Here is a 13,566-nt window from a genome sequence, read left to right as displayed (position 1 = left end):
AATAATTGTGGCCTCGCCTACCGCGTAGCTGGAATAGCCTCTTAAGTTTTCAACGATTAGGTAGGGGAAAAAAGTTGTAAACCCCTATAGATAATCTCTCTCTTCAATCGGTCCCTCATTGCTGAGGATCGTGACTCCGTCCGATTCTGTCAACCAGCTGTCTCCGTCGATCCCGTTCTTTAGCTTGGTGGAGTGCGTCGATGACAGGTATTTTCAGTTCCTCCGCTATTTGGTCCGACCATCTGTTGGGACCTCTACCCCTAGGCCTTTCCCCCTCGATTTTACTGGTCACCACAAGGCGTTCCAAATTGCTGGTATCCCTGCGTGCAACATGACCAAAATCCCGCAATATTCTTAGTAGGCAGGTTGTGGATAGACGTTGTCTTCTCTATTTTTAAATGCTTGAGAACAGATGTTGGTGCAGCGGGCCGTCCATGGTATTCATAGCATGCGTCGCCAGCACCACATTTCAAAAGCGTCGATTCTCTGCCTATCTGCGGCTTGGAACCTCCACGTCTCTGCACTGTATAGAGCAATGGAGAAGACAAGGGTGCCGACCAGATGTATTTTAGTCCGGTGGGTAATATCACGGTCTCTCCAAATTTTGCTCAGTTGGGTCATTGCAGACTTTGCCATGCCAGTCCGTCTCCGTATTTCATATAGATAATAGCGTCGTGTGTATTTCCACCTCGACGTAGTAGCGTCTCCTGGTTAGAAAGGTAGGGTAACAGTTATACGATTAGAGCTGTTTTTGAGATTGATTCAACATGAGCCGTGTCTTTCAGAAAATAAGTCATCACAGCCTGGTGATTAACTACTCAAAAGAGCAGGGTGGTAGTCGGATGACGGATGTGTTAACCAATTTTATACTGAAGTTGAACTAATAATGTGAAGATGACAAAAAATGTTCACGACTTGAATATCGGCGGAATGGATGTAATATGCTCTGCGTAAATCCTATTCTGCCGTCTCAATAACTCCGACTGGGCTCCGGCCCGGTCCGGGATAGGGCGCCGGCTGTGAGCGGCAGGAGTTTTTAGTGAGGTTCAACTCCCACATAGCCCTGCGCGGATGGGGATCCGGCGATTTTCTCCAGTGGAAAAAAAAACGACTTGAATATGCTACAAGAAATGAGCTTAGTAAATGTGATGGCGCTGATAAACATGCATTAAAATATAGTCTAGTTGGTATAAGTAAAAAAAATACTTGTCAAAATTTATTTGAAAAATTAAAACGGTATAAGTTTATAATATTAGCCCAGGAAATTCAGGAGGCGTTAATTTTTTTAAGAAATGCAGATCAATGTTATATAAGTACTGATCATAATGCAACTCACGTTAATAATTACATGGCAATATCTCTGAAACAGTTCTCCGTTTACATATAAGAAGTATAGAGCTGGAATTCAAAAGGCTCTATATAGCAATGTACTTAGTCTATGTAGGGGTGCGTCAGTACGCGATCAGTTGATGCCGAGGGCGGGCGGTTCTGGCGTCCACATTACGAGTTCCTTTGTCTGCTAAAATTACTTCAAGATTGTTAAATTGCGGCGGTTTTATGTATAGTAACATAAGTTGTGAATCCCTGCCTGTTTATTTAAATGTTTTTTAATTGTAATGAGTGAATAGACTTGACATTCTTTTGTTTACAAGGGCTTCTGAAAAGCCGGATTAAAAATTCCATTTGGTTTCGTTTACATAACCCAGATGCTGCAGTAAAGTTAGTTCGATTTTTTTTTATGTAGGAGCTGTTCGAAAATGGAAAAACATTTCATATTGGAAAGCATATAGAATATTTAAATATGCACGAGACGGAAGCGTTGAGGTTTTTATTGGTCTTGGTAGTTTCTTTTGAGAATGCGATATTTGTTGCTGGTGAGTCCTTGGCTAAGTGTGAACAGGCTCCGGCGCACGCGCAGCCCACCGATGATCATTTCAGCTTGCGTATATCAGGCGAACCAGATTTGTTTATACCAGGAGAGCTGTATACCGGTAAAATACCTTTTTATTAATGAATGTAGATGTGACCGCTCACCTGTTGGCAAGCGATTCTCAAAGTCTGTAGAAAACACAAATTAAAAGTCGTCTCTTGCCTTGAGATCAGGCGCAGTTTACCAATTGCTCGTAATAGCTTACCTTTTACTTTATTTTATTTTTATTGCTTAGATGGGTGGACGAGCTCACAGCCCACCTGGTGTTAAGTTGTTACTGGAGCCCATAAACATTTACAACGTAAATCCGCCACCATTTTTTTTTCCGGCCAGGGGCCGAACCTCCTACGAGGTCCCCGCGCATACCTTGAGATAAGTACTAAGATATCAGTATAGTTACAACGGCCGCCCTACCCTTCAAATCGAAACGCATTACTGCTTCACGGCAGAAATAGGCAGGGCGGTGGTACCTACCCGCGCGGACTCAAGAGGTCCTACCACCAATAATAAACAAAACAATTACAAAGAGGAGCGCAGGGTAACTTAGCTGCCAAAATAGACATAACGCAGATGCATGTTCACAACACGCTCTGTCACAAATACTCAAAATAAGAAATACGAAATGAGTTAGATACGAAAATAAAGAAACGGAAAAGTGGTAGTTAGAAGAGAATGTGGTTGCACACTCATTTGTTTTGATGAAATATTGTTAATTGTTATCTAAGATTCGACATTGTGTTCGCACAGTTCTGTGACGTCTTTATTTCTGTCCGATTCCGATGTAATGTTTTTGTTACAGGCGTTACGCATAGTCATTATTTTCTTTTAATTTATAGTTAGACGAAATGGGGAGCGACAACATTTATGTTAAGGCGCCTATTGTTCTCGGTAACCACTCAATGTCGATCATTCCCGGTAAAAATACACTTCAGCTTTAGACTGATGTCTATCGCTAATTCTGTGAATGATTCTATTGAGGTGCGTTGGTTTTAGTTACGCTCCGAGGGGCTAACAGCGGTCAAGGCCCCAATCCGTTTACCGGCTTCAAGATATGGGCTGAAGTCGCGAGTGATTTTTCAAAAGACGAAACAGAGCAAGGAGACCTGAGAGCAACAGCTGACCCTCACCAGCCGCTGGGAGTATTCCAGGCTTACGATGCTCAGACTAAACTTCATGAATCCTGTGCTCCAGCCGTCGATAATGCTACTGCCCACCCTAAGACAGAAGTGCAGGTGAGCTCATCGAAATCTATAGTTATAGGTGAAAGTAGATATCAGTGGCAAATGACACCCGACTACTAATGAAGAAGATACGGGACAGAAATGAAAATCAACAATGCATCAATCAATTGAAACAATGACACTGTTAGTAAACATATAAATTCTTTACCAGGTAATATGGAATGCACCTTTAAGTGTGAGAGGAGTTTGCGTGCGGCTGTCTGCTCGTGTCGGTCCCACGCTGACCGCAAATAAATGGTCTGTTTTGGCTCGTAAGATCTGCCCCACTTCGGCTGGACCTTCTAGCCTGAATCGACAACCACCCATTGTTGAGCCCTGCTGTGCTTGTGATGAAGCAAAATATGAGGTAATGTTCCTTTAATATTCACATCAGAAGTTTTAGGAAAATTATTATTTCTTAGTTATAGTAAGTTGTTTGGTCGAATCTATGAAATTATTATAAAATGTGTTCATTTAAGGTAAATTTCGAAGGAATGTGGTCTCGCAACACCCATCCTCGTGAGTTTCCTCCGGAGAATGCTCATGCCCATTTTGGTGATATAATTGGCGCCTCACATACTGCACAGTACAGGGTCTGGCAAGAAGGTCGAGTAGCGACGACTGGTTTAAGGCGTCTCGCCGATGACGGCTCTACCACAGCCCTCGAAAAAGAATTAAAAGCAGAGGTACCAATGACCAATCCTATAAAAATTATACTTTGTTTCTTCAATAGGGGCTCTACTCCTCTTTATTTACTCTCAAAGAGAGTAATGTTTTCAAGTGTATTTGTGTTATATAAAATAATTGAAACTTTGTGCGTTTAAATACTTATTGTATTTTTAATGTAGTCTGAATTTTTTGTTTCACTTTATAATTTATTTTATTGTGCTATTGTGTTTTAGAGTGATCATATCCGTACGATAATCAAAGCCCGTGGTATATCGTGGCAGCAAGTGACGGGAACTGGCATTCCAAGTACGTTTGCTGTGTTTCGTGTAGACGCCAAGCACCATCTGGTATCTTTGGCTGCCAAATTAGCTCCTTCGCCAGACTGGATCGTAGGAGTTTCGGCGTTGGAGCTCTGCAACGTGAATTGTACATGGAGAACGTCGGCCTCACTGTCGTTGTATCCTTACGATGCTGGTACAGATAATGGCATAAGTTATACTGTGAGTAATGTAATTGAAAGTAATCATTTTGACTCAAGCCAAAAATACATTTGCTACACAGAAGTCAAACTGTCAAGGGCTCAATTCAGACTTTTAGCAGTTACGCCCTTGAAAGTTTTCATTTTTATTGTATAGAAGAAGCACGGTTGGTATCGGAACCTATGTGTTCTAGGCTTAAAGTCGTCGTGGCCTAAATGATAAGACGTCTGGTGCATTCGTACCTAGCGATGCAACGGTGTTCGAATCCCGCAAGCGATTGCAATTTTTTTAAATAAATTATGTACTTAACAAATGTTCACGATTGACTTCCACGGTTTAGAAAAAACATCGCTTAATAAAAATCAAACCGGCAAAATTATAATTTGCGTAATTACTGGTGGTAGGACCTCTTGTGAGCCTGTACGGGTAGGTACCACTACGGTGCTTATTTCTACCGTGAAGCAGCAAGACGTTTCGGTCTGAAGGGCGGGGCTGCCGTTGTAAACTGAGACCTTAGAACATGGGTGGTTAGAACATTTACGTTGTTGATGTCTACGGGCTCCGGTAACCACTTAACAACAGTTAGACCGTGAGCTCGTCCATCAATCAAAGCAATAAAAAAGCCTCAATTGTAGTATTATTGATCGAAGATTTCTTATCTCAAAATTTATCCCTAGAACGAATTGTCCAATTGCATTGGGATAGTGGCTATTATAATTTTCAAAACCTATCGCATCTAGATTTAGACATGTACCATGTCGGCTTAAAAAATGCTCTACTAATTGGAGTCACGCTAATTTGTCGGGTTTGACGTAAACTTCACTTGAGACTTTTTTTAAAAATTGGTTTGTTTACAGTCTCGTCGTATGCCAACGATTCCAGCGGCGCCCGTGCGAGCTCTAAGGACGGATTGGCCTCGCGATGTGCGCTCACCGTTTTTCAGCACGACCGGGGAAATGAGACCCTTTGCGCGCGTTCGATTAACCAGATTGCGTTTATATGAGAAGAGCTGTGATGTCACAGGTAAGTCGTCGAGTGAGAGATCGATTTTAATATGGTATTAGTTTAGAGTTTCATTCTAATGTCGTCAGTGAAGTCCTCATAACTCATAAGACACCTTTTTTTTATTGCTTAGGTGGGTGGACGAGCTCATAGCCCACCTGGTGTTAAATAGTTACTGGAGCCTATAGACATCTACAACGTAAATACGCCACCCACCTATTGTTACCACGGCTGCCCCACCCTTCAAACCGAAACGCATTACTGCTTCACGGCAGAAATAGGCGCCTGGCATGATTGTATAAAATATTGTTTTTTTTTTCAGTTAAAAATATATTTAGATAGATTTTTTATAAAGGCGCAATGAAGATTTATCATTTTTTCTCGCAACTATAACAAGAGCCCGGAACGGATCAGAACGTTCAAGAAGGTGTCGGTGCGGGAGGTTGGTGCGCGACACACGGGTGGGGTCCGTGGGGTCCGTGCAGCGTGACGTGCGGTGCGGGCCGCGCCTCCCGCCAGCGCGACTACGTCTGGCCGGCGCGGGCCCACGCTGAGGCTTGTCGCGTCCAACTCACAGATTACAAACACTGCCACGGACCGAGGATGCATTGCCGGTATTTCCAAATGTATCCTAACTTCATAAATAATGTTTGTGACGACACCGTATAGTAAACAAACAAATTTATCAGAACCTATCAGGTTATGAGAAACCAAGTCTCGACTGCGTCGTACTAATGATTATTCCACTATTGAAGCCGAAAATAATTTATTTACATTCAGTGTTTAGTTGAGAGGCTATAGTAATAAGAAAAAGCTGGTGCACGTGCGACTTGGTGCACGTGAAAGAAGTGAAACTTCAACGTACCTCGAGAAATAACATAAGCTCAGAAAGAAGTCGTTGCTAGTATTCGATGATTACCGAAGGAGTTTTACTTAATAATATTTTGAGTGATAATTTAAAACATTACTTTTATTTAAAATACCGCTTATGGTAAATATTTTAGAAACTAAGCTGTTCACATAATTGGCCTTGCAATGTAGTAGTTTATATGAAGTCCAATAGATATTGCTAAACTAAATAACGACCTAGCTCGCTTTGTCCTTTCCTCTCTCCACGGTCGAGTGGTTCGCGAGACGCTCTGTCTATTTTCTCACTCCCGCTCGTCCTAAATTGTATCTTTTCTCTCTAGCCGTAACCAATCTTTCGCGTGCTAAATTTTACTCTCAAACTCTCAACGCGCCTAAAGAAGTTTCACGTCAACAAATTCTCTATAAACACTACGAACTGAAATGCTATGAAGAATGTGTGAAGATTTTACATTTAATTGACGTACCTTTTGGTGGGCACTAGAGCTGTATCGGAATACGAGCCAGACCCAGCGGAGTCGAGCGGCCCGTGTGCGATGTCTCCGTGGTCGGAGTGGTCCCCGTGCGACGGGTGCGGGGTGCGGGCCCGCACGCGGCACTACCTCGCCCCGCGAGCGTACAAACGATGTCACATCGGCTTCCGCGCCCGCACTATACTCAGCCAGGCCATGCCCTGCGCCGAGGGACCGTGTGAACAGTTAGTCCATTTCTCTTGGAACAAGTTAAGGCGTTATCCAACCGCAGTTTGAAATGAGCTCTACGTTCGAATTTTATTGAATTAATTAAAATATACAGATACATTTTTTTCCTACCTAAGTGATGGCCTTGAGAGGCCATTTCAGCGTAACCCTAACAAGTAGCGTAATGAAATACGTACTCAACAAATGTTCACGATTGACTTCCACGGTGAAGGAATAACATCGTGTAATAAAATCAATGCCATAAAATTGAAATTTGCGTAATTACTGGTGGTAGTCCTCTTGTGAGTCCGCGTAGGTAGGTACCACCACCATGCCTATTTGTGCCGTGAAGCAGTAATGCGTTTCGGTATGGGGGGTGGGGCAGCCGTTGTAACTATACTTGAGACCTTAGATCTTATGTCTCAAGGTGGGTGGCGCATTTACGTTGTAAATGTCTCTGGGCTCCAGTAACCATTTAACACCGAATGGGCTGTGAGATCGTCCACCCATTTTAGCAAAAAAAAAAAGTAGATGAGCTCGCGGGGCTCAAAACTGACGACATTGCTAACACTAACCCTAGTAAAAGCCATTTTATTAATGAAGTCGTTCAAATATGACAATATTTCAACCGGTCTGTCAATCTAATTCATAAGAATATTTCTTAAAACTGAGAACAGCGGTTTTGTAAGATATCAATTTTTTTGTTAATCTGTCAAATTAATTAATTTATTTATTTTTATTTTTTATTTATACTTATTGTACACAAAAAGAAAATACAATAAAAACAGATTTAGAGAATGTCTAAATACTATGTACAAAGGCGAGCTTAACTCATTCATGAGTTTTCTTCCAGCAAACCATTAGCAGAGAGAAATACGATGTATAAGAGGGGAATAGTGTACAATATAAGAGCTATTAAAGCATGATTTTTAAACTAAGCATTAAAAAAAATAATCTAATAATTAATCTCATTTTCTTTTCTTTCAATGCATGTGTATTAATTACAGTTACTAGGTACATATTTTTTTTACGCTTATCAATTAATCTCGTTCTGTTCGTTTAACTATTAAATAGCGTGTATGTGTGTATAACTATTAAATATTTTGACATTTGGCATTTCTATTTTAAATGTTGAGTTTTTTTTTTTTGCTTTTCAGACCACCGCCCCGATACGCGAACATGTCGAGTTTCGATTGGTTTTTCGTGGTATGTGATTAATTAGACAATTAGGTACTAAAATATATTTATCCCGTTTTTAAAACGAAGTAAGAATATAAAATCTGTTCAGTCTTATACCTATGGGGTTTTTTGTATTCCAATTTCAAGTATCGGCCATGTTGAAGATTTCTAGAATGCAGTTTATCAGTAAATTAATTTAAAATCAATTTCATATGTATACCCGATTGAACGTAGATACAAGAAAGCGACTTGATAGAGCGTGGTTAAACGTATTTGTTTAAGAACATAATAATATTCGATCGATTGGGGCTTAGAATAAATACACTGATTGGGGTTAAAATCTTAGTGCCTCGGTTTTGTCCCCAACCCCCGCCACTTGTAAGTAATAAGGTCAGGTCAAACTTCTGAGACTCGTGATTTCAACTCAAAAATTACAACTATAACTATTAACGATCTCATCTAAGTGCATTTCAACTTATATAGAGCGCTCATTAGGAAGTTCGCTAATTTATTGTGGTATAGTCATAAGATTTGTTATGTGTCCAGAATTGAATCATGCCAGCTGACTACACCAGACATCTTATCTATAACAGTACGGACGACGACTAGCTATTTATCTATCAACCCACCAACCTGTACTGCTGGATATAGTCGTTCCCCAAGATTTACCACAATCACCAGTCCACCGGTCGCGGATTCTCACGAACTTCAATAATATATCGCGTAGAAAGATTACCTACGCTATATTTTCTGGTACGCGGTCACCGCTCGAGAACTTTTTAGCCTTTAGCAATCATCTGTTATGAGTAATATACCCTGTTCATTGGAACTTCAAACTCACAGTTCTTTGGGCTATGTCACTTATCATGATTTTCCTGCGAATCTCCTCATTCCTGATTCGAGCTTGCAGGAAAACTTCAAGCATAGCCCTCTCCGTTACTTTTTAGGTGATCTTGAACCTTTTGATAAGGCCTAAGGCCTAAGGCCTTTCTGACCGACCATAAATTTTTTTATTATAATTTTTTTATTGCCCTTGCAGCCCTTGAGCACACGGCCCACCTGAGGGTGAGTGGTTACCGTCGCCCATGGACTTCAGCAATGCCAGGGGCAGAGCCAAGCCGCTGCCTACCGCTTATTTTAGTATGCCAACTACCAGCCAATCTACCACTTTTTTTTTGTTTCTACCTATGCTGATTGCCTTGAGAGGCTATTTCAGCTTCGCCCTAACGTGTGTAGGTGAGCTCATGGGGCTCAAACCGGAGAGTTGCTAAACTGACCCTAGCAAGAGCAGTGCTTCGCAGAATCTAGCACCGGATCGGAAACGCGACCCACTGAGAAGATCCGGCGAGAAACTCAGTGGGCTGTGTCTATGGGTTAATTCGCTCGTCGAGCCCTTCGTCGCAAGCGACGGGTTCGACGAGGACGGTGCCCGGTGCTTGTGGGGCCTAAAAGCACCGTTAATGGATCAGGAGGATCCGTAATGACGTGCTTTAGGCGACGTCGACGGTTTACTATTCGGTCTACAGGATCGGGTATGTAGTTTCCAGCGGCCACGACAAGAAGGTTCTAATGTCGTGTCGCCTTGTTAAAGCGGCGCAGCGATGCTGACTGTAAATACTTACTGACAGAGTCGAGCTCCAGGTCATCGTGAAGATCCACGTTCCTCAGGAACCATGGTGCTCCGACGGCTATCCTGCAGAATCGGGATTGGGGGTTGAATCTTCCACAGTTACTTAGTAAAATAGTATATTTACTTAAATAGGACAATCCTAGAGGAGAGTGTAGAGTGACGTCATGGAGCGACTGGTCGCCGTGCTCGGCGCGGTGCGGGCGCGGCCGCCGACTGCGCACGCGCGTGTACGTAGTGCGAGAGACGCGCGTGCAACAGCTCATGTCGAAACGATTGCTGGCTCAGTGGAATCAACGTTTTGCCGAATTGCAGAACTTGGTAATTTAAATATCGGCTCTGAATCTTTATTATGATACAAAATTAATTTAAGTTTTTTTTTATTATTTTTTTATTTATTGCTTAGATGGGTGGACGAGCTCACAGCCCACCCGGTGTTAAGTGGCTACCGGAGCCCAACGACATCTACGACGTAAATGCGCCACCTACCTTGAGATATAAGTTCTAAGGCCTCACTATAGTTACAACGGCTGCCTCACCCTTCAAACCGAAACGCATTACTGCTTCACGGCAGAAATAGGCGGGGTGGTGGTACCTATGCGGACTGACAAGAGGTCCTACCACCAGTAAAAATTAACGCATAAACTACAAATTAATGATACAAAATGTTGGTCAGTGACCTTCGTAACCCGCGATGACTATTAGCTGTCAGGTGGACCGAAGAGCAATACCGTCTTTACCATAAGTGTACACGGGGCCCGTGCCCAGGGCCCCCATTCTCAGAGGGCCCCGAAAGGCCGACAATTTCTCTCACACGTTTATTCTCAGAACATTTTTGTCGGGCACATAACACGTTTTTCACAAATCAGTAGTCAGAAGGTATTTACAAGGCATATACTATGCCTATAATAGAAGATTTTGCTCAATAGAAATCCCGAAAGAAACCGTTATCGAAATCGTAACCAAAAAACCAGCAGTATTCTAATATCATTAATGACATATTATATCATACTGTATTTGATTACCTATAATAAATGGTCTCATACTCAGTAAAAAAATGTTATTATAATTCGCTGTTTTTACTTTCCAAAAGGGCCTCAAATTCTTGTGTGCCCAAGGGCCCCATCCTAGTTTAAGACGTCCCTGCCGAAGAGCCTTAGTAATAAAAAGTAACATCGAAAAGTTAATTGATTTATTTTTATATCTTATTGTTATCTTTTAGTCGAGTTTTTTTCTAGGAAGTTGCTACAGAAAACGTAACCGCAGAGGACCCAGAAATTGAAAATCTCGTAGAGGAACATCTAGAACGATGCCAGTTCACTTTGACTCAACAAGAGGCCTTTTGCGACGGAGAAGACAGAAGCTGCATCAATTTTAATTACTCTTCAAGTAATTTAACAATTTTTTTTTATTAATGATAAAGCTTTTTATTTTATATTTTAAAAGGTTGAGTACAATTTAAACGGTATCATCATCTTTAATGAATTTAGTTGAGTCAGAAGAATTTACTTTTATTATTGTTTTTATGATTTTTGCACAGCACGCAATGTAATACAATCTAAAATCAAGTGATACGCGAAGTCAATGGTCTCTTGTAACGCAGATTTTACAAAGTAGAACCTACATTAGCGTACAACGAAGTAGTGAGTAATGTTTACAGAGTGCTGGACGTGTCTAAAAAATAATATCTGATTACGAGACGTCTATGATTAATGGAAGATGTAATATTGTATTATTAATAGACGTTTGCAACACTTAAAATGTACTAAACATCTTAGCAGCGGTCACAGCAGTATTCCGTTGTACTTCCAAAGTTTTTTGAAGCCTTAAATATAATGAAAGTCTTATACGCGTGGTTTTTTTAATGCATAGATAGGTGGACGAGCTCATAGCCCACCTGGTGTTAAGTGGTTACCGGAGCCGATAGACATCTGCCACGTACATGCAGCGACCCACCTTGAGATATGAGTTCTAAGGTCTCAGTATAGTAACAACGGCTGTCCCACCCTTCAAGCCGAAACGCATAACTGCTTCACGACAGAAATAGGCGGGGCGGTGGTACTTACCCATGCGAACTCACAAGAGATCCTACCACCAGTAATTGCGCAAATTATAATTTTGCGGGTTTGATTTTTATTACAAGATGTTATTCCTTCACCATGGAAGTCAATCGAAAACATTTGTTAAGTACGTAATTCATTAAAAAAATTGGTACCCGCCTGCGGGATTCGAACCTCGTTGCATCGTTAGATATGAATGCACCGGACGTCTTATCCTTTAGGCCACGAAGTCTTCATTTTCTATACATTATTTATTCACATTAATAAACATGACGACTCTTATGTATTCGTTGTAGCGTAGTAAAGACATGATCCTCTAATTATTATAAGTGGTTTTCAGAAATCTGCAAGCTACCGATGTCGGTCGGCCATTGTCGCAGGTATCAGGAGCGTTGGTTCTACGACTGGCCCCGCAAGTCCTGTGAACCGTTCGGATACTCCGGCTGCGGAGGAAACGACAATAATTTCCGTGACAGAGATGAGTGTTTGAGCGTATGTCACAAGAACACCTCGGTAGGAAAGAAATCGGGTTCGTATGAAATACCTACTTCATATTTCAAATAGACTCATTAGCTATAAGACTATTTACTGATGGTAGGAACTCTTGTGAGTCCGCACGGGTCGGTACCACTGCCTTGCTTATTTCTGCCGTGAAGCAGTAATGCATTTTGGTTTGAAGGGTGGTGCAGCCGTTGTAACTATACTGAGACCTTAGAACTTATATCTCGAGATGGGTGGCGGCATTTACGTTGTAGATGTCCATGGGCTTAATAATCAATTAACACCAGGTGGGCTGTGAGCTCGTCCATTCATTTACGCAATAAAAATAATTAAAAAATAATTACTTTTTTTTGTATTAGCTCACATTGTCAATCTGAATTGTCGATATGACGATACAAACTAATTTGTAACATTCATTAACTGCTTTCGTGTTATCACCATTAGAAGTTCCAAAATAAATCAACGTACGTCAATCGTTAGTTATTACGAAAATTTTGTCGGTTCAATCTTATAAATTAGGTTGTAGTGAGATTTATCAAGATGAGTGGCGGGATATATAAATGGGGTGCATAGGCTCCAGTAATAACTTAACCTCAGGAGGCGATGAGCTGTGAGCTCGTCTGCATGTTTAATGTAATAAAAAAAACTCGGTTATGTCGTTGATAGTTCAGAAATTATGGTGACCTTACGATCAAATGGACCGTAATCTTCCACTCGGACGACAAAGAGTCTTTAGTTTAGATTGTTAAGAAGTTATCTTGAATGAAATGGACACATTAGTGCACAAAGCGCGTTTAAATGTACACTCACATTTTACGAGCACTTTAGCGACCTTTTGTGCACGTTACGGTTGTATAGATTCTTTTGTTAATTTTTTACACAGAAGCTGTGAGCGAAACGAGAATAAAAAAAATGAAAGCGACCCCTTCATCTGATGACAACGAGGTCATGTTGAATGACAAGCCAACGGTGCGCGGTAAGCTCAATTTTATAGATTATACTAGCTGTACCCGACCGCTTCGCTGGGCATTTAAAATGAACATTATTATTTCTCGCCCCCACAAAGATTCTCATCATTAACGCCCCCGCAACTGGTCTAGGGAGTCCAACACTCATATAAATATTAGCCTATCCATTAAGCAAATGTATTTTCTACATGGATACCAAGTTTCAAATCAATCTGATGCATGGTTCAGTAGTTATAACGGTCATTCCGATAGAGGCACCCGTCACGTGCGGACGTGCTCATCGTCCACTCGATCGCCCGGTCTTTGTTCGCCCGGCTTTTGTTAGCCCGGCCATTGTTCGCGCGGCCTGTGTTCGTGATACATCTGCCGACCAAGTGTGTTTCC

General features: G+C 41.5%; 1 protein-coding gene across 1 annotated transcript in view; it reads left to right on the top strand.

The window, feature by feature from the left end:
• Positions 1-1,470: 1,470 nt before the first annotated feature.
• LOC114241762 (spondin-1) overlaps positions 1,471-13,566 on the top strand; it is a 20,651-nt gene continuing 8,555 nt past the window's right edge. The window contains exons 1-13 of the mRNA XM_028172718.2: positions 1,471-1,991; positions 2,924-3,162; positions 3,323-3,517; positions 3,630-3,836; positions 4,053-4,319; positions 5,156-5,321; positions 5,698-5,914; positions 6,652-6,864; positions 8,005-8,053; positions 9,789-9,974; positions 10,892-11,042; positions 12,054-12,242; positions 13,098-13,190. Coding sequence (XP_028028519.2) covers positions 1,802-1,991; positions 2,924-3,162; positions 3,323-3,517; positions 3,630-3,836; positions 4,053-4,319; positions 5,156-5,321; positions 5,698-5,914; positions 6,652-6,864; positions 8,005-8,053; positions 9,789-9,974; positions 10,892-11,042; positions 12,054-12,242; positions 13,098-13,190 — 2,362 coding nt within the window. The 5' untranslated portion in view covers positions 1,471-1,801. The remainder of the gene's footprint in view (positions 1,992-2,923; positions 3,163-3,322; positions 3,518-3,629; positions 3,837-4,052; positions 4,320-5,155; positions 5,322-5,697; positions 5,915-6,651; positions 6,865-8,004; positions 8,054-9,788; positions 9,975-10,891; positions 11,043-12,053; positions 12,243-13,097; positions 13,191-13,566) is intronic.

The sequence above is a fragment of the Bombyx mandarina genome, chromosome 13, assembly GCF_030267445.1.
Source record: "Bombyx mandarina strain Sakado chromosome 13, ASM3026744v2".
Lineage (NCBI taxonomy): Eukaryota > Metazoa > Arthropoda > Insecta > Lepidoptera > Bombycidae > Bombyx > Bombyx mandarina.
Note: the sequence above shows the minus strand (reverse complement) of the source record. Positions and strands in the feature narration are given on the sequence as shown.